Source organism: Bos indicus x Bos taurus, chromosome 29 (genome assembly GCF_003369695.1).
Source record: "Bos indicus x Bos taurus breed Angus x Brahman F1 hybrid chromosome 29, Bos_hybrid_MaternalHap_v2.0, whole genome shotgun sequence".
NCBI lineage: Eukaryota > Metazoa > Chordata > Mammalia > Artiodactyla > Bovidae > Bos > Bos indicus x Bos taurus.
In genome coordinates this window covers 46101611-46119417 of record NC_040104.1, presented here as the reverse complement: position 1 = coordinate 46119417, position 17807 = coordinate 46101611, and the positions used below count along the sequence as shown (strand labels likewise).

Below are 17807 nucleotides of genomic sequence, written 5' to 3'. Positions count from 1 at the left end.
GCATGTTTCAATACTATTCTCTCAAATCATCCCACCCTCGCTTTCTCCCACAGAGTCCAAAAGTCTGTTCTTTACATCTGCGTCTCTTTTGCTGTCTTGCATATAGGGTCATCGTTACTATCTTAGTTATCTTAATAGTTCTAATATCTGTTTTATATCTAAGTCTGGTTTTGATGACTGCTTTGTCTGTTTAGACTAAATTTTTCTTGCCTTATGATATGCTGCATGATTTTTGTTGAACCCCCGACATGTATATGGCAGTAGATCCTGTGCAAAGTTCTTTTTGTATGTGGTGGTAAACACAAACTTTCTTCTGCTAGGATTTTAAGTCTAGAGATTTGTGTTAATTTAGTTGGGAATTGGCTTCTTCAGAATTAGTTAACTATTGTTCAATGCCATTGTTAAAAACCATTTCTTTCTGTTTTTGTTATCCTTAGACTATTGGCTTTTCTCCTCAGGCCAACTCATTCTGTGATCACAAAATGGCTATGCAAGTGGGCATTATATCTGGAAAATGACCAGAAACAGAAAAAGCCATCCATTAATTCTGTGCATCTCTTCTGGAACAAGAAAATTTTTTCTAGAATTGTCCTAGGAATTTTAGCGTCTTATTTCATTGGCCAGGATTTGAACAAATACCTTGTGTTAACCAATCAGAGAGAGTAAAAAAGGGGAAAATTGTGATAGTTTCGGACACAATATGATTAGCTACCTATGAATGATCCCAGAACCTCTGATTCTTTGTCTTTGAAAAAGAGATAATATATGTGGAAAATACTGGATTTCTAATAGGGAACTGAGAAGTAGTGCTGGAGGCCAATGGTGGAAAATAATAACACATTTTACTGGTCTATAGGACTCTCTTTTCTTCACCATCCTCAAAACATGGGCTGTCCTCCTATAGGACATATGTGTATTGGCGAGAGAAAGCTTAAGCTCAGCTCACATGCTGAAAGTCAAGAAAGTCCTTTCTTTTTGTTTTCTTAGAAACATGGCATCTGCTTCCGCACAGTGTCTCCCCACTGAGATCATCTGCTCCATCTGCAAGGACACGTTCACAGACCCTGCCACCATTAGGTGTGGGCACCGATTCTGTACTCCCTGCCTCTGTCTCTTGTGGGAAGATGCCCCAACAGTTACTTGCTGTCCTGTGTGCAAGGCGGCATCTCCAAAAATGGACCTCAAAAGCACTATTCTTGCTAAGAAACATATTCGTTCCACCGGAAACTCAGTTATCTGCCAGTTACCTGGCTCTGCCAAGCAGATGTGTAGGACACACCAAGTGATAAAGCTCTACTTCTGTGAAGCTGACAAGAGCCTGCTGTGCTTGTTCTGCTCTCGTTCCACAGGGCATGCCACTCATGAACACTATTCAGTAATGCAGGTTGCAGAGCACTACAGGGTAAGTAATATCTCTGACTGAACTTTAAAATGTGGAAGACCCTGTATCTGATAAGCACTGAGGAAAATACATTGGTTAACAACCATTATCACTTTATGCTATTAACAAATACAATTTTTGAACACCATGTGCCAGGCACTATTCTGAAATCTAGAGATAAAGCAGTGAAGAAACTAGATATCATCCTTGCTTTCCTGATGTTTAAATTCTGTTGAGCTGAAAGAGAGGAATGATGATGAAATTGATGAGGATTAGGATGCTGGTACTTCAGAAGTAATGTGGTAGATGGGCTTCCCTGGTGGCTCAGACAGTTAAGAATCTGCCTGCAATACAGGAGACGTGGGGTTGATCCCTGGGTCAGGAAGATCCCCTGGAGAAGGGAATAGCTACCCAATCTAATATTCTTGCCCGGAGAATCCCATGGACAGAGGAACCTGGTGGGCTACAGTCCATGGCGTCGCAGAGAGTCAGATACAACTGAGCCACTAAGCGTGCACACAGTGTGGAAGATAAATATCTAGTTTCAGTAAAAGTCATTGGCTACCACAAACATGATTATAATGGTCCTGTTCTAATTATAGCAGATTTAGAAACACTGGCCAACATTTTCTAACAGTGCCACAGGAAAACTGAGGGCTAATATTTCACAATTAAATATAAAGCAAGAGACCTCACAGAATGAATTAAAAGGTATTCCTTCCTCTTCCATTATTTTAGAAGAGTTGGAGAAAGATTAGTATTGATTCTTCTTTAAATGATTGGTGCATTTCATCAGTGAAACCATCTGGTTCTTGGCTTCTCATTGTTGGAAAATTTTTCATTATCGATTCACTCTCTCTACTACATACAGGCCTGTTCACATTTTCCATTTCTTCTTGAGTTAATTTTGGTAATTTGTGTCTTTCTAGGAATTTGTTCATGTTGACTTAAAAAAATGTGTAACATGAAAAAAAAAAAAAAAAAAAACAAACCCAGAAACAAAAGCAAGATTCACTTCTGAAAACTGACCAGGTTATTATAAATTCAATGCTAGATTCCTCAGATAATGGATTACATTTTTTCAAATTTAGACATTCCATCTTTGTTTGATCTCCCCAGATTTAGGAGATAGTATTCCAAAGGAAAATTACTGACATATCTGCTCTTTTTACTGTTTGTCCCATGTTCATCCCCTTATATCTTCTTTAAAATATCTGAAATGTACTAACTTTGCTATTCTAGTGCTACAAATAATAGTTATTTTGCAGGAGCACCTTCTGATGCAAATGAAGTCTATTTGGAAAAAGAAACAGGAAAATCAACGAAATATAAAAAAAGTGACCAACACATTCAGAGCATGGGAGGTAAGCCGCAGACCCTGAATCCCTTGGAGCCAGTTTGGAACAAATAACCTGGTAACTTACAGTGGAAGAACTTGAATTAAATCATAATGTCCCCTGAGAGGGTGATCAAAGAGGGCTGCATATGGAAAAACATGACCTTCAATGTAGGATTTCATGTTGAATGACCCCAATAGGTAAATAAAAGATTTTTCCTGATTATCTTGATAAAGCAATATCTACCACTAATACTTCAGCAGAGACAAGAAAATGCAGTATCACAAAACAAAATGCAAGGGTCACTCGGATGAAGGTAAAAAAACAGTTCTGTAGGAGTTTAATAAACTTTGAATGTAAAGCTTCTCAAAAAAATAAAAATCACCCTGAAGCTAATGTTTTAGTAGAACCTGTAAATTCATAACACAGAGATCTAAGGGACAAGAAAGCTAAATATGAGAAAAAATCATAGAATTATCTGGGGCATGTAGATAGCTCCTATTAATTAGTACATACGGTACGAGGCAGGCAGTGAGAGGTATGGCTGGCAATGTAATTATAGCCACGGCAAGATGCCTAGCTAAGGATTTGGGGTTTTATTATTCATTGGTTCACATTTATGAATGGAGAGCCTGAAACTAAAGAAGTTGAACTACATTTTCATTTTCAAAGAACTCAATGACTTCTAAAGAAGATACATCAGCAGGCTATATTACAGAATATTTCATTAAAGAGAAATCTGTACATAGTGCTGTAAAAATACTGCAGGACAATAACAAAATTACCCTGATCATTTAAGATGGTTTTCCTAATGAACCATTCTTTCATAGGAGGGCATGTGATATGTTGCTCACTGTTATAGGTCCACAGAGAGATATGGAAATGGACAAAAAGAAACAAATCAATGACTTCAGTAGGATATAATCTTGTAAAAGAAGTCATACAACAAATAAAGAAGAATAACATTTATAATACATCACATTTGTAAAGTTCTTGGAAGAAAATTAAAGCAGGGATATATATAAATAGTACAGGTTTGGGGGATGTATGCTGGCCAGAGAATACCCATCATGAAGGTTACATCTGGGTAGAGATCTAAAAGGATCAAAGGGAGTGAGCCAGAAGGTCTCTGAGAACACATCCTTCTGGAGCACAGAAGACAGAAGCTATGGTCTGAAAGTCTGGGTCCCCCATAGTTCAAATGTTGAAATTCTAACCCCCAAAATGATAGTGTTAGGAGGTTTGGCCTTTGGAAAGTGATTAGGTCATTAGGAAAGAATCCTTATTAATGGGATTCTTATAAAAGAAGCCCTAAAAAAAAAAGAAGCTTAGTAGAGACTTGCCCCTTCTGCCATGTGAGGACAAAACCAGAGGATGGCTATTTAGCCAAGGCATAGAAGAAACCTAAATGTTCGTTGACAGATGAGTTGATGAAGAAAATGTAGTATATTTATACAATGAAGTACTGCTCAGCCATAAAAAGAATGAAATAATGCCCTTTGCAGTAGCATGAATGGACCTAGAGATTATCATACCAAGGGAAGTAATCAGAGAAAGGCAAATATCATATGATATCACGTGTGGAATCTAAAAGAATGATACAATTACACTTATTTACAGATCAGAAATAGGCCAATAGTCACAGAAAACAAGCCTATGGTTATCAAAGGGGAAGGTGAGGGGAGGGATAAATTAGGAATTTAGGATTAACATATATACACTATTCTACATAAAAATAGATAAACAACAAGGACCTACTTTATAGCACAGGGAGCTATCAGTTCAGTTCAGTTGCTCAGTTGTGTCCAACTCTTTGCGACCCCACAGACTGCAGCACACCAGGCTTCCCTGTCCATCACCAACTCCCAGAACTTGCTCAAACTCACATCCATCTCATCCCATCGTCCCTTTCTCCTTCCACCTTCAATCTTTCCCAGCATCAGGGTCTTTTCTAATGAGTTGGCTCTTTGTATTAGATGATCAAATTATTGGAGCTTCAGCATCAGCCCTTCCAATGAATATTCAGAGATGATTTCCTTCAGGATTGCCTGGTTGGATCTCCTTGCTGTCCAAGGGACTCTCAAGAGTCTTCTCCAACACCACAATTCAAAAGCATCAACTCTTCAGCACTCAGCAGGGAACTATAATCAGTATCTTGTAATAACCTATAGTGAAAAAGAATTGGAAAAAAGAATTAGCTATACACATGTATATGGATAACTGAATCACTTTACAGTATATCTGAAACTAACACAATATTGAAAATCAATAATACTTCAACAAAAAAATACATGCATATGGTAAAAAATGAAAACCAAGTATGTGAATGTGCTTTGTAAAGTGGAGTATATTTTAATTATTATTAAGCAAAAAAAAAAAAAAAAAGATGCCTATTTAAGAGGTGGGCTCTCACTGTACACCAAACCTGCTGGCACTAATTTTGTATTTCTTACCTTACTGAACAGTGAGAAGTAAATTTCGGTTATTAATAAGCACTCAGTCTTTAGTACTTTTGTTAGTAGTCCAAATGAACGAAGACAAGCATTCTATATACAACACATAGACAACAGATAATAAGGGAAGAATAAAATCCCATCCAAATACATGATCTAATTCATCCAATGTCACTGCAGGGTTTTATAAATCTACGACTGGTGATGATACGAGCTGAATACCCTAAAGTGTGTCAGTATCTCCAGGAAGAAAAGCAAAAACATTTAGAGATGTTGGCAATTGAAGGCACAGTTATTTTTCAGCGACTCAATAGAAATGTAGCCAGAATGATTCATATGGGGAAACTCCTGAGAAAAACATATGAGGAACTGAAGGAAATGTGCCTTAAAGCAGATGTGGACATGCTCCAGGTAAGGACTAAGGACGGATGTTGGCTGCAGAACACCAACCTGCTTGGAAAACACTTGTATCATTTGACATTATATCTTCTTTGACTTCCGTTATTTTTCTGACTCCAAAGTCCAGATTCTGACTCTTCTACCTCTGTGATGGTAGGTTTTGTTCCTCCAGTATAACCTGGAGACAAAACATCAGTTTTGCCTTCTATGGAAGAAGGAGGGCTATGTGGCAAGATTCAAGTAACAGAGCCAGAAAAAAAAAAATCTCCCAAACCTTCTTATATCCTTCTACCATACAGTTGCCCTTCCAACTCTCTACAGGTTTTGCATCTAGGGACTCAACAAACCACCAATGGAAAATATTTTTTAAGAAAATTCAGAAATTTCAAAAAAGAAAAACTTCAATTTGCCAATGCTGACAATGATTTACATAGAATTTACATTATATTAGATCTTATAAGTAATCTTGTTATTTAGTCACTAAGTCGTGTCCAACTCTTTGCGACCCCATATATAGCCTGCCTGGCTTCTCCGTACATGCGACTTTTCAGGCAAGAATACTGGTTGTTCATTGTTCAGTTGTTAAGTTGTATCTGACTCTTTGCAACCCTGTGGATGGCAGCACGCCAGGCTTCCCTGTCTTTCACTATCTCCTGGAGAATCCTGGAGTGGGTTGCTATTTCTTTCCCCAGGGGATCTTCAACTCAGAGATCTAACCCTTGTCTCCAGCTGAGCAGGTGCACTTTTTACCACTGGGCCACCTGGGAAGCCTTTAAGTAATCTAGAGATGCTTAAAGTATACAGGAAAATGTGTGTATATTATACAGATATACTGTGCCATTGTATATAAAAATTTGAACACCCGATGGATTTTAGTATCCAAGGGGGTTCTTAGAATGAATTCCCTTCATATAATGAGGGATGACTGTGTTGAACAGATAAGTTAACTTTATATTTGCACTTGATAATATGTGTAACATGTGTAACCATAGGATGCATTCATCCTTTCTATTTTGAAGTTCTAGATTCAGAGAAGGCAATGGCACCCCACTCCAGTACTCTTGCCTGGAAAATCCCATGGATGGAGGAGCCTGGTAGGCTGCAGTCCATGGTGTTGCTAAGAGTCGGGCATGACTGAGTGACTTCGCTTTCACTTTTCACTTTCATGCTTTGGAGAAGGAAATGGCAACCCACTCCAGTATTCTTGCCTGGAGAGTCCCAGGGACAGAGGAGCCTAGTGGGCTGCCATCTATGGGGTCGCACAGAGTCGGACACGTCTGAAGCAACTTAGCAGCAGCAGCAGCAGCAGATTTGGAGTCCACACACCAAAGAACTTTGGGGAAACCCCTGTGAATACTTCTGTATATCAGGACAAAGAACAGTCATTCATGCACCCTAAGAACGTTTGACTTTCAATTTTATTAAGATTATGATCTTGTCAGTTAATGTAAATGTGAGATTGGATTTCATATTTATAAGGAGAAGGGAAATGACAAATGATTTTAATCTAAGGAAGAAAACTGGAAATAATGAATTTTTCAGTATAATCTCATATCCTGAAACTAGACTTAAGAGGAGAGTTTGTGCTGAAAACTAAGCCTTCCTCTCTTTTTCTTTACAGGGTGTGGAAGACACAATGAAAAGGTAAGTTTGCTCCTCTATTCAAATCATGATAATTGTGACAGTGATCAGGCTATTTCTGCTAAGATGAACCCTCCCTTTCAATACGAAGTATCTTTCTCTCTGTATTTATTCCTTCCTTCTCTAATAGTCTGCCAGGTTTTATATAGTCTACCCTTTGGTGACCGTATGGTGGAGAGGAGCGCAGTTTCTATTGCAAGGCTTTCTGTAGAAGTTGCAAAGAGATGACGATTTTTCCTGCCCCTAATTTCCAAATCCTAGTTATCCAAGGATTATTCCTGGTCATCCATGGGAAAGGCAGATAAGCTCAGAGAAACAGTAGGTAGAAGGATGCTGAGAAAAGGTGTGAGGTAGAATTCATAAAGAAAGAACATACAATAGTGCTGAGCTTTCATATGTATTAAATGATAAGTTCCAACAATTTTCCGCCTATTAGATTTCAGGAATTAGATGTGAATTGCTGTGTGGATCCTCTAGGGAAGCTAGAAGGAAGGAAACAGTTTTGATTGCGGCGGCACATTCTACTAGGTTTGATATGCCAAGAGCAAGGTAGTAGATTGTAAAATATCATAGCAACTGCAGTGTTCATCCATCTGAGCAGTTAAATTCATACCCTTTAAAGGTAATTATGAGGATTCTGTTGAAGCATCATCAGTGGGTTGCTAATGATACCTTTGGGCCTATTAGTAAGCGGGCCTTTCTCTTTACAGGAGTCAGTTAATGCAGCTGTATATCCCCCAGCCTTTGGACCCACAGCTCAGTACATGGACCATCACTGGGATGCTGGAAAGGCTTAACAGCTTCCGAGGTGAGAGGCAGCACTCTGCGTGAAGGCAATCACATTGGAAATCACATAGGAAACTACATGAATAGATAACACATTGATGATATCTCTTCACCGCTCTGTCTGTTCTTTGTAGAGAACATATGCAAACCCTTTTAACTTATTTTATTGCTAATTATCAGTCAGAAAAGTTAACTGAAGGCTGTCAAAAATAATCAAATATGACACATAGTTTTTTATTTAGCTACTTGCAGTGAGTTAATAATAAAAAGAACACTTTGACTTATAAAAATGCATATCCATTCAGTGTATTTCATCTTGTAGTTAGCTGTGGATATTTAGATTATATCTGGATATTGAGACTCTTAGAATCACCTTAATGCTGTTATTTAAATGTTTACCTGAATATTAAAGGTAATGCTTGTATATGAAAAATCACAAGACTTTCAAAAAGCTTGAAAACAATCCATAATTCATTGTGTAGAGGACTCCCTGAGACAAATGCAACTGACGGTGAGCCCAGCGGACAAAGGAGAAGCTGGACTGAGATGGGATGAGTTGGATTCTGATTTAGCAGTGACTCCGTTAGAAATTCTGAGAGAAATCACTGCAAAAAAAGAGCACATATAGATATTTGGTTTATTTTATTTTTACTTCTTTAAATGTTAAACCCTTATATCCTAGGCAATGTGATCCCTGTTTAGGACTAAAAATAACAATGTCATATAAAATATAATATATATTTATTATGATTATTTTTTTATTTTGTGATGATTGATTAATGAGATGACTTAAGGGCCATTTTGCTATTTTCTTGACATCTATGAACGGACTCCCAAATTTTTGGTGAGGTAGTGAAAATAAGCCAGAGTCGGACATCCTATATCTTTATGTATTCTCAAAGTTTTCCTTCCTCCAGTTGTATAATTAGGGATTTCCTGGCTCTTTAGATAGATAAGAAGCCCTTCCTGTTCTTTCTATGACACACTCTGTATAAAAGGGTGTGGTAACACAGGGTGTCTAACATCTGTGATTAAAGGGTATTCTGGAACGAGCCAGTACTGCCACACTTGTGGGAGCTAATTGTTACAAGTTCCAGAACTTTAGGAGCAATTATTAAAGGACTGGCGCCTTGAAACCAGTCATGGTGGGTTGAAACATTCCCAGCAAATGAAACAAATCAGTTTGGCTTCATTTCAGAGATTTGGTTGCTACACATTTGTCACAACACCACTGCAGTTATATGTTCTTCAGAACTTGAAACGCTGTTCTCTGACTTCATTGCTTTCATTTTCCTGAAGTGTATATTACGTTGGATGGGAAAATAAGAAACGGTTGCGTGCCTCTGATTGAAGCCCTGAGACGTCTGCAATGCGGTCCTGTCGATCGAGATGTGCCTTGGGACGCAGCATGTCCAGAGAACACGCCTACATGGGGTGCTCAGACCTTCACCGCTGGCAAGCACTACTGGGAGGTGGATGTGGGAAACTCCGGTGACTGGGTTATAGGGCTCTGCAAGGAGTCCTGGACAAGCAGGAATGATATGCTGCTCAACTCTGAGGACATTTTTCTACTTCTCTGTGTCAGTAAGGATGGCCATTTCAGTCTCTTTTCTACCTTCCCATTCTTACCCCACTATATTCAAAGACCCCAGGGCTACATAGGGGTGTTTCTAGATTATGAATGTGGTATGATAAGCTTTATTAATGTTGCCAGAGGTTCCCTCATTTGTAATTTCCTCTCACGATCTTTCTCTTTCCCTCTCAGACCTTTCATTTGGTGTGGACCCAAATGATCAGGAACAGGTCACAAACCTAACCAAGGTTTTGGGAATTCTAGTAGCTGAGGGGGCTCCTATCCTGGTGACTTCTAGAATGGGGAAAATCAATTATAACTTCACTGTGTTTAACTTCATTTTACCTTTAGGACTTACAATGGCTGCATTATTTCTTAAAGTGGTGGTAGTGTTAATGATGTCCATTTGTCTTTTGTATTTTATTTAAATAAAAGCAATCACATTCATTTTTTTGGGTAGGATATAGGCACTTTTCATCTGCCATCTGAACTTACTAGAGATGAAAGAACACACGGGTGTGGAAACCCAGTCAAATGCATGAATGCAAAGCACAGAGGATTCTTCTTCCAGAGAATCCTTGTCAAAACTCAAGGGCAGCATAGAATTTTCCTCTCCTTCCACTCATCTGGCTAAATTCTACCCCTCCTTTAATCCTGGGTTTCCTGAAGTAGAGTAGATCAATTATAATATGACCTCAAGAACAGCTTATTCTTTCCCTTTGCAAAGCTCACAGTAGATTTTGGATCTTCTTTTGTAGTTTTCAGACTGCCAAAAAGGAAGGCCAATGTCCATCCTCTTCATAACCACATTCCAGGGATGAAACACCAGGTTAAGGATATGAAAGACATCTGAAAAATATTTGAACAAACGAATATGTAGGAAAAACATTAAAAGCAAAGGCTATGTAACCAAAAACATTTACTATCGTGTAGACACAGTCAGTAGCTCAAGAAGTGATGAGAAACATTAAAGAAGTGAATTAAGTTATTGTTCAGGTTCGTGGTGCAGAAATTCAGTTTAGTGGGCGAGATATAGACTGTGTATGATTTGATTCCCAGTGTTGCTCTTAGTAGTTCTCAATGATGAACAGATTTTCAGGAATACACACATGCTTTTACCAGAGGGATCGTAGTACAGATAATATGGCTTAGCTGCTTGGAATCTGCAGTATTTTTAAGGAAGATACATAGAGTGAAAATACTCTGAATATTTATTTTCAAGGATGGACAATGAACTTTATTTCTCACATATAAAAAACATCCAAGCTGTCAAAAAATTTCATTTCAAAGAGTGTTACTGACTTAGAGATTAAAACTTTGCAAAATAATCAGACATTGAAATTCATCTCTTTGGGGATGTATTGCCCAATATAATGACTCTAGTTAACACTATTGTATGATAGATAAGACAGCTGTTAAAAGAATAGATTCTAAGAGATCTCATCATTAAGAATTTTTTTCTTTTTTCTTCTATTTTCATATATATATATATATATATATATATATATATATATATATATATATATGAAGTGAAGTGTGAAAGTGTTAGTCACTCTATAGTCTGACTCTGATTCTGTCAGTTGTGTCCAACTCTTTCTGACCCCATGTACTGTAACCTCTGTCCACGGAATTCTCCAGACAAGAATAGTGGAGTGGGTAACCATTTCCTTCTCCCGGGGATCTTTCCAACCCAGGGACAGAACTGGGGTCTCCTGCATTGCAGGCATATTCTTTACTGGCTGAGCCACCAGGGAAGCCCATATATATACATATAAATATTTCTCTTCCCACTCTCCTTTCTTCTGTCTCTGCATCTTTTGTTCACTCTCTTTACAGAGAAAGTGGTTTAGGGAATAATCTCGGGATTAAATGTATTTTTATGAAATTGTAGTGGAAAATAAATTTTAATTAGAGTTTCAAGTATTTGCTTAGGGATTATTTAAAGCAGTCCAATAATGCCCAGGTGGCGCTCAGTTCAGTTCAGTTGCTCAGTCCTGTCCGGCTTTTTGCAACCCCATGAACTGCAGCACGCCAGGCCTCCCTGTCCATCACCAACTCCCAGAGTTTACTCAGACTCATGTCCACTGAGTCAGTGATGCCATCCAACCATCTCATCCTTTGTCCTCCCCTTCTCCTCCTGCCTTCAATCTTGCCCAGCATCAGGGTCTTTTCCAATGAGTCAGTTCTTTGCACCAGGTGGTCAATGTATTGGAGTTTCAGCTTCAACATGAGTCTTTCCAATGAATATTCAGACTGATCTTCTTTAGGATGGACTGGTTGGATCTCCTTGCAGTCCCAGGGACTCCGAAGAGTCTTCTCCAACACCACAGTTCAAAGGCAGCATTTCTTGGGCGCTCAGCTTTCTTTTTTTTGTTTTGTTTTGTTTTTTTACGTTTTTTTTTTTTCCTAATTTTATTTTATTTTTAAACTTTACATAATTGTATTAGTTTTGCCAAATGTCAAAATGAATCCGCCACAGGTATACATGTGTTCCCCATCCTGAACCCTCCTCCCTCCTCCCTCCCCATACCATCCCTCTGGGCCGTCCCAGTGCACCAGCCCCAAGCATCCAGCATCGTGCATCGAACCTGGACTGGCAACTCGTTTCCTACATGATATTTTACATGTTTCACTGCCATTCTCCCAAATCTTCCCACCCTCTCCCTCTCCCACAGAGTCCATAAGACTGTTCTATACATCAGTGTCTCTTTTGCTGTCTCGTACACCGGGTTATTGTTACCATCTTTCTAAATTCCATATATATGCGTTAGTATACTGTATTTATGTTTTTCCTTCTGGCTTACTTCACTCTGTATAATAGGCTCCAGTTTCATCCACCTCATTATATCAGCTTTCTTTATGGTAAAACTCTCACATCCATACCTGACTACTGGAAAAACTATAGTTTTGACTAGACCGACCTTTGCGGGCAGGTGGCGCTAGTGGTAAAGAAACCGCGTGTCAGTGCAGGAGAAATGATTTGAGGGTTCCATCCCTGGAGGAGGGCACAGCAACTCACTCTAGTATTTTTGCCTGAGAATCCCAGGGACAGAGGGAGCCTAGAGGACGACAGCCTATAGAGTCCCAAAGAGTTGGACACGACTGAAGTGACTTAGCACACACGCACAATAATGCCCTTTTTTTTGGAAGGGATCCAAAAATTGTTGCATATCTAAACTTTTTAGATTGGTTCTGACACCTGCCCAAACGGGATAAATTGTCAACAGTAGGTCTCACGCACAGATAGCTGAAAACTCAGAATCGACTATAAACAGTAACTATGTGAGGACTGCGAAAAATGAAAAGTGAAATGAGGAGAGAAGTTAAAACTGGACTCATTATCCGCAATGGAGTGGGATCTTGTGGCATGTTTTTCCGCTTCTCTTTCCCGGCATTGACTGAAAGGAAGGGAGACAGAGCTCTCTGGTTTGCACGGCTTGGGCATGCAGCAAAAGGTCACACACAGACGCCCGCTCTCTGGTCAAAGAACCGGGAAAAGACGTTTCTGCGAAAAGAAAAGTGTGGCAGAAAGTTTTTTTTTTTTTTTTTTTAATCTTTTTTCTTTTTATCTGCTGGGAAGTTTCCCTCCGGGCCCTGGATGGGTAGGCCTCCCGGCTCCCCGCGGACCCCGCGGGCCTCGGTTCCCTTTAGGAGGCGGGGGAGCCCTGGCCACCGGCCTTTCCGCACGCAGGGCTGCCGCTCCTCCCGGAGGGGAGGGTCGCACTGCCCCGGGCGGCCGTGCTCTGAGTCCCGGCGCAGCGAGGTCCCCGCCGCGCCGGCTCGGTCTACTGCGCTCGGCCGAGTCCCGCCTTGCCCCCAGGTGACTGCTGCAGCCCCTCTGGCAGCCTCCCACACCTAGAAGAATTTACTAGGTTGTCGGTCACCTATGCACGCGTGCTCAAGCGTCTGTGCTCCTTGACTGCTGTGGTGGCCTTCTCTCGGTGACAGCATGGACTGTAGCCTACCAGGCTCCTCTGTCCATGGGATTCTCCAGGCAAGAGTACTGGACAGGGTAGTCATTCCCTTCTCCAGGGGATCTTCCCGACCCAGGGATCCAATCTAGGTCTCCTGCATTGCAGGCAGATGCTTTACCATCTGAGTCACCAGGAAAGCTCCAAACCACTTATTCTTCAATTTAAAAAGGAGGGGAAATTTTTCTTTCGCAATACAGTTGTTCAGGAGCCCAGTCATCTGGGACTCTCTGCAACCCCATGGACTGCAGCACGCCAGGCCCGCGTCCCCCACCGTCTTCCGGAGTTTGTCCAAGTTCGTGATCATTCATTGGTGATGCAGTCTAGCCATCTCATGCTCTGACACCCTCTTCTCCTTCTGCCCTGAATATTTCCTAGCATCAGGGACTTTTCCAATGAGTTGCCTATTTGCATCAGATGACCAAAATACTGGAGCTTCAGCATCAGTTCTTCTAACAAAGTATTCAGGGTTAATATCTCAAGATTGACTGGTTAGATCTCCTTGCTGTCCAAGGGACTTTCAGGAGTCTTCTCCAGCACCACAGTTGGAAGGCATCAATTCAGTAATACAGTAGCAATCAATTAACAATACAGTACACCATATCAAAAAACTGTTTAGATCTTTCAGAATTCAAAGATATTGCTGGCCATGTCCACACCTCAAATTTCTCACATTGTTAAACAGCTTGGTATTGTGACTGATGATTTCTTTTTACTGTGGCAAAAACAGAATATTCCAGTCAAAGTCAGATTTTGAATTATTATAAAGGTTTCCCAACTAAGAGTCATCCCCCTCTCCAACAGTTTTCCTCCTGTATAAAAAAACAAAACAAAATAAAAATATGGTTTTGTTGTTGGTGTTAATTTCCTCCAAATAGCTTGGACTTCCACAGTTTGATTCATCCTATAGCTCCAGGAGGTGAGTCCTATTTGGTCTGGAAAATCAAACAATAATAGTACCAGCCAGGGACTGGTTTAGCAAAGAGTAGTTAACTAAACTTTTCTACTTCCATTATTTGAGTTAAGTGTCACAACCATCCAAGCAGGATTTCTTGTTCAAAATCACCCTGCTGAGAAGTGCGGGAGTAAGAAATCACTTTTGACCCAAATTAAAATCCACAAGTCATCAAGTGTCCTAGATCAGGCAAAATACAAGCAACATGTTGTTTTCTAAGCAACTATGTTAATTCATTCAACAAGTGTTTTCTGGCAAGCTGACAGTTCAAGGGACAATCTACCAGCTCGAGAATGTAATGGTTAATAAAACAACATCCTTATAAGAGATAATCAAAGATTTAAAAACAAAACCACAGCTGTTAAAATGAAGAAATGTACACAGTGCCACTGATCTGTACTTCTTCTGCCCTCACCCACGGTCTAGAAAATGCTTTAAGGCCTCCTCTGGTGGTCCAGTGACGAAGACTCCTCACAACCAATGCAGAGCGCCCAGGTTCCATCCCTGGTCAGGGAACTAGATCCTATATACCACAACTAATATCAAAGTTCCAGTGTGCTACAACTAAGACTCAGCACAGCCAAAATAAAATAAATAAAAGTAACATTAAAAAAAATTTTTTTAAATGCCTTTATTGCAACCCATTGATTAAAATGTAGGAAAGTGCACATACACAAGATATAGTCACAAACTAAGTGGTTTCCTTTGATGCCCTTTATCTCAAATAGAATTTGTCATTAAAAATAAGTTTCCAAATATATGAATTAATAGGGTTAATTTTTGTAAAAATGGTTTGGATTTCAACTAAAGTCTACTTATATGAATATAGCTACATTTTAAAATTTGCCCTTCTATCTTTATTATTGACACCCTTGCATTTAAAAACAAAACAAAGGGATTATTCTAAAGTTCTCTGAAACTATTATCAGGAACTCCTCGCCACCGTGATGTAACTCTCATTCGTAACAGACAACACCAGAAAACAAATCCTTTTAACATTTTCTTTTGTAAAAAACATTTCAGTCCAGTTCAGTTCAGTTCTGACTCTTTGCGACCCCATGGACTGCACCACAACAGGCTTCCTTGTCCATCACCAATTCCCGGAGCTTGCTTAAACTCATGTCCATTGAGTCGGCGATGCCATCTAACCATCTCATCCACTGTTGTCCCCTTCTACTCCTGCCTTCAATCTTTCCCAGCAACAGGGTCTTTTCTAAGGCGTCAGTTCTTCCCATCAGGTGGCCAAAATACTGGAGCTTCAGCTTCAGCATCAGTTCTTTCAATGAACATTCAGGGTTGATTTCCTTTAGGAGGACTTCCCTAGTGGTTCAGATGGTAAAGCATTTGCCGACAATGCGGGAGACCCAGGTTCAATCCCTGGGTTGGGAAGATCCCCTGGAGAAGGAAATGGCAACCCACTCCAGTACTCTTACCTGGAAAAATCCCATGGAGGGAGGAGCCTGGTAAGCTATAGTCCATGGGGCTGCAAAGAGTGGACATGACTGAGCGACTTCACTTTCTTTCTTTCTTTTCCTTTGGGATGGACTCATTCAAATTCCTTGCTGTCCAAGTGTCAGGGGATGTTCAACTTTAAGGGATCCAATGTGTTCTTCTTTTGTGTGCTGTTTCTCAAGGACTCTCATTTCCTTATCAGTTCCTGGAAAACAGGAGCGGGCAGAGCTACATGCAGTTCTGAGATCATGAGAAAGGGCACCTGCTTGGATTCCTTTTAGTGACTCCCTTCCTTGACCTTTTACTTAAAGTAATCTATTCAGTTATGCCCCTCTTACTCAGGATACAGAATGCTTTCTGGCCCTTTGAAGATTGCTATTTGCTTGGCTTTGTTTTGCTCATTTTTTTTTTTTACTGCCTAATTTCTGCTTTATTGACTATGCCAAAGCCTTTGACTGTGTGGATCACAATAAGCTGTGGAAAATTCTTCAAGAGATGGGAATACCAGACACCTGACCTGCCTCTTGAGAAACCTATATGCAGGTCAGGAAGCAACAGTTAGAATGGGACATGGAACAACAGACTGGTTCCAAATAGGAAAAGGAGTACGTCAAGGCTTTAACTTATATGCAGAGTACATCATGAGAAACACTGGGCTGGAAGAAGCACAAGCTGAAATCAAGATTGCCAGGAGAAATATCAGTAACCTCAGATATGCAGATGACACCACCCTTATGGCAGAAAGTGAGGAGGAACTAAAAAGTCTCTTGATGAAAGTGAAAGAGGAGAGTGAAAAAGTTGGCTTAAAGCTCAACATTAAGAAAACAACAAGATCATGGCATCCGGTCCCATCACTTAATGGGAAATAGATGCGCAAACAGTGGAAACAGTGTCGGACTTTATTTTTCTGGGCTCCAAAATCACTGCAGATGGTGACTGCAGCCATGAAATTAAAAGATGCTTACTCCTTGGAAGGAAAGTTATGACCAACCTAGATAGCATATTCAAAAGCAGAGACATTACTTTGCCAACAAAGGTCCATCTAGTCGAGGCTATGGTTTTTCCTGTGGTCATGTATGGATGGGAGAGTTGGACCGTGAAGATAGCTGAGTGCCGAAGAATTGATGCTTTTGAACTGTGGTGTTGGAGAAGACTCTTGAGAGTCCCTTGGACTGTAAGGAGATCCAACCAGTCCATTCTGAAGGAGATCAGCCCTGGGTGTTCTTTGGAAGGACTGATGCTAAAGCTGAAACTCCAATACTTTGGCCACCTCATGCGAAGAGTTGACTCATTGGAAAAGACTCTGATGCTGGGAGGGATTGGGGGCAGGAGGAGAAGGGGATGACAGAGGATGAGATGGCTGGATGGCATCACTGACTTGATGGATGTGAGTTTGAGTGAACTCTGGGAGTTGGTGATGAACAGGGAGGCCTGGCATGCTGCAATTCATGGGGTCGCAAAGAGTCAGACACGACTGAGCAACTGAACTGAACTGAACTGAAAACTGCCTTGTATGAAGATATATAAACATGCGTTTCTGCAAATAAAGCACCCTTGCTTCACTCGAGACTTGGGTCCCCTGCATCCCTCTTCTTGTCTACTGCAGTCCCCAGGTCCTGGTCTACAAAGACCATGACATCCAAGGGACTCCAAGAGTCTTCTCCAACAACAGTTCAAAACCATCAGTTCTTGATCTTAGTTTCTACATCCCATGAATGGTCACTTTAATTTCTCATATTTATGCACAGTTACAAATGTCGCTTTCCTATAGATACATTCATTATTGCTTGCTCCAAGTCAGAGGTTTCTGAAGAGTCATTTGCCAACACTCAAAACCAACTTCTTTTTTTTTTCTCAAA

At 40.3% G+C, this 17807-nt stretch overlaps 1 protein-coding gene across 1 annotated transcript; it reads left to right on the top strand.

Annotated features, from left to right (window-relative positions):
- The first annotated feature begins 991 nt into the window (after positions 1 to 991).
- Positions 992 to 10199, top strand: LOC113885841 (tripartite motif-containing protein 77-like). The gene is made up of 6 exons (XM_027531558.1): positions 992 to 1402; positions 2650 to 2745; positions 5352 to 5582; positions 7192 to 7214; positions 7922 to 8019; positions 9297 to 10199. Exons 1-6 carry the CDS (start codon positions 992 to 994, stop codon positions 9788 to 9790), a joined length of 1353 nt encoding a protein of 450 aa, XP_027387359.1. The 3' UTR covers positions 9791 to 10199.
- The last annotated feature ends 7608 nt before the right edge of the window (positions 10200 to 17807 follow it).

What these genes read in the sequence shown, in the direction of transcription:
- LOC113885841 (XM_027531558.1), top strand. Translation starts at nt 992, where the DNA reads ATGGCATCTGCTTCCGCACAGTGTCTCCCCACTGAGATCATCTGCTCC. An exon ending in GTGGAAGACACAATGAAAAG is followed by an intron (nt 7,215 to 7,921) that starts GTAAGTTTGCTC and finishes TTCTCTTTACAG; the next exon opens with GAGTCAGTTAATGCAGCTGT. An exon ending in AAGGCTTAACAGCTTCCGAG is followed by an intron (nt 8,020 to 9,296) that starts GTGAGAGGCAGC and finishes ATTTTCCTGAAG; the next exon opens with TGTATATTACGTTGGATGGG.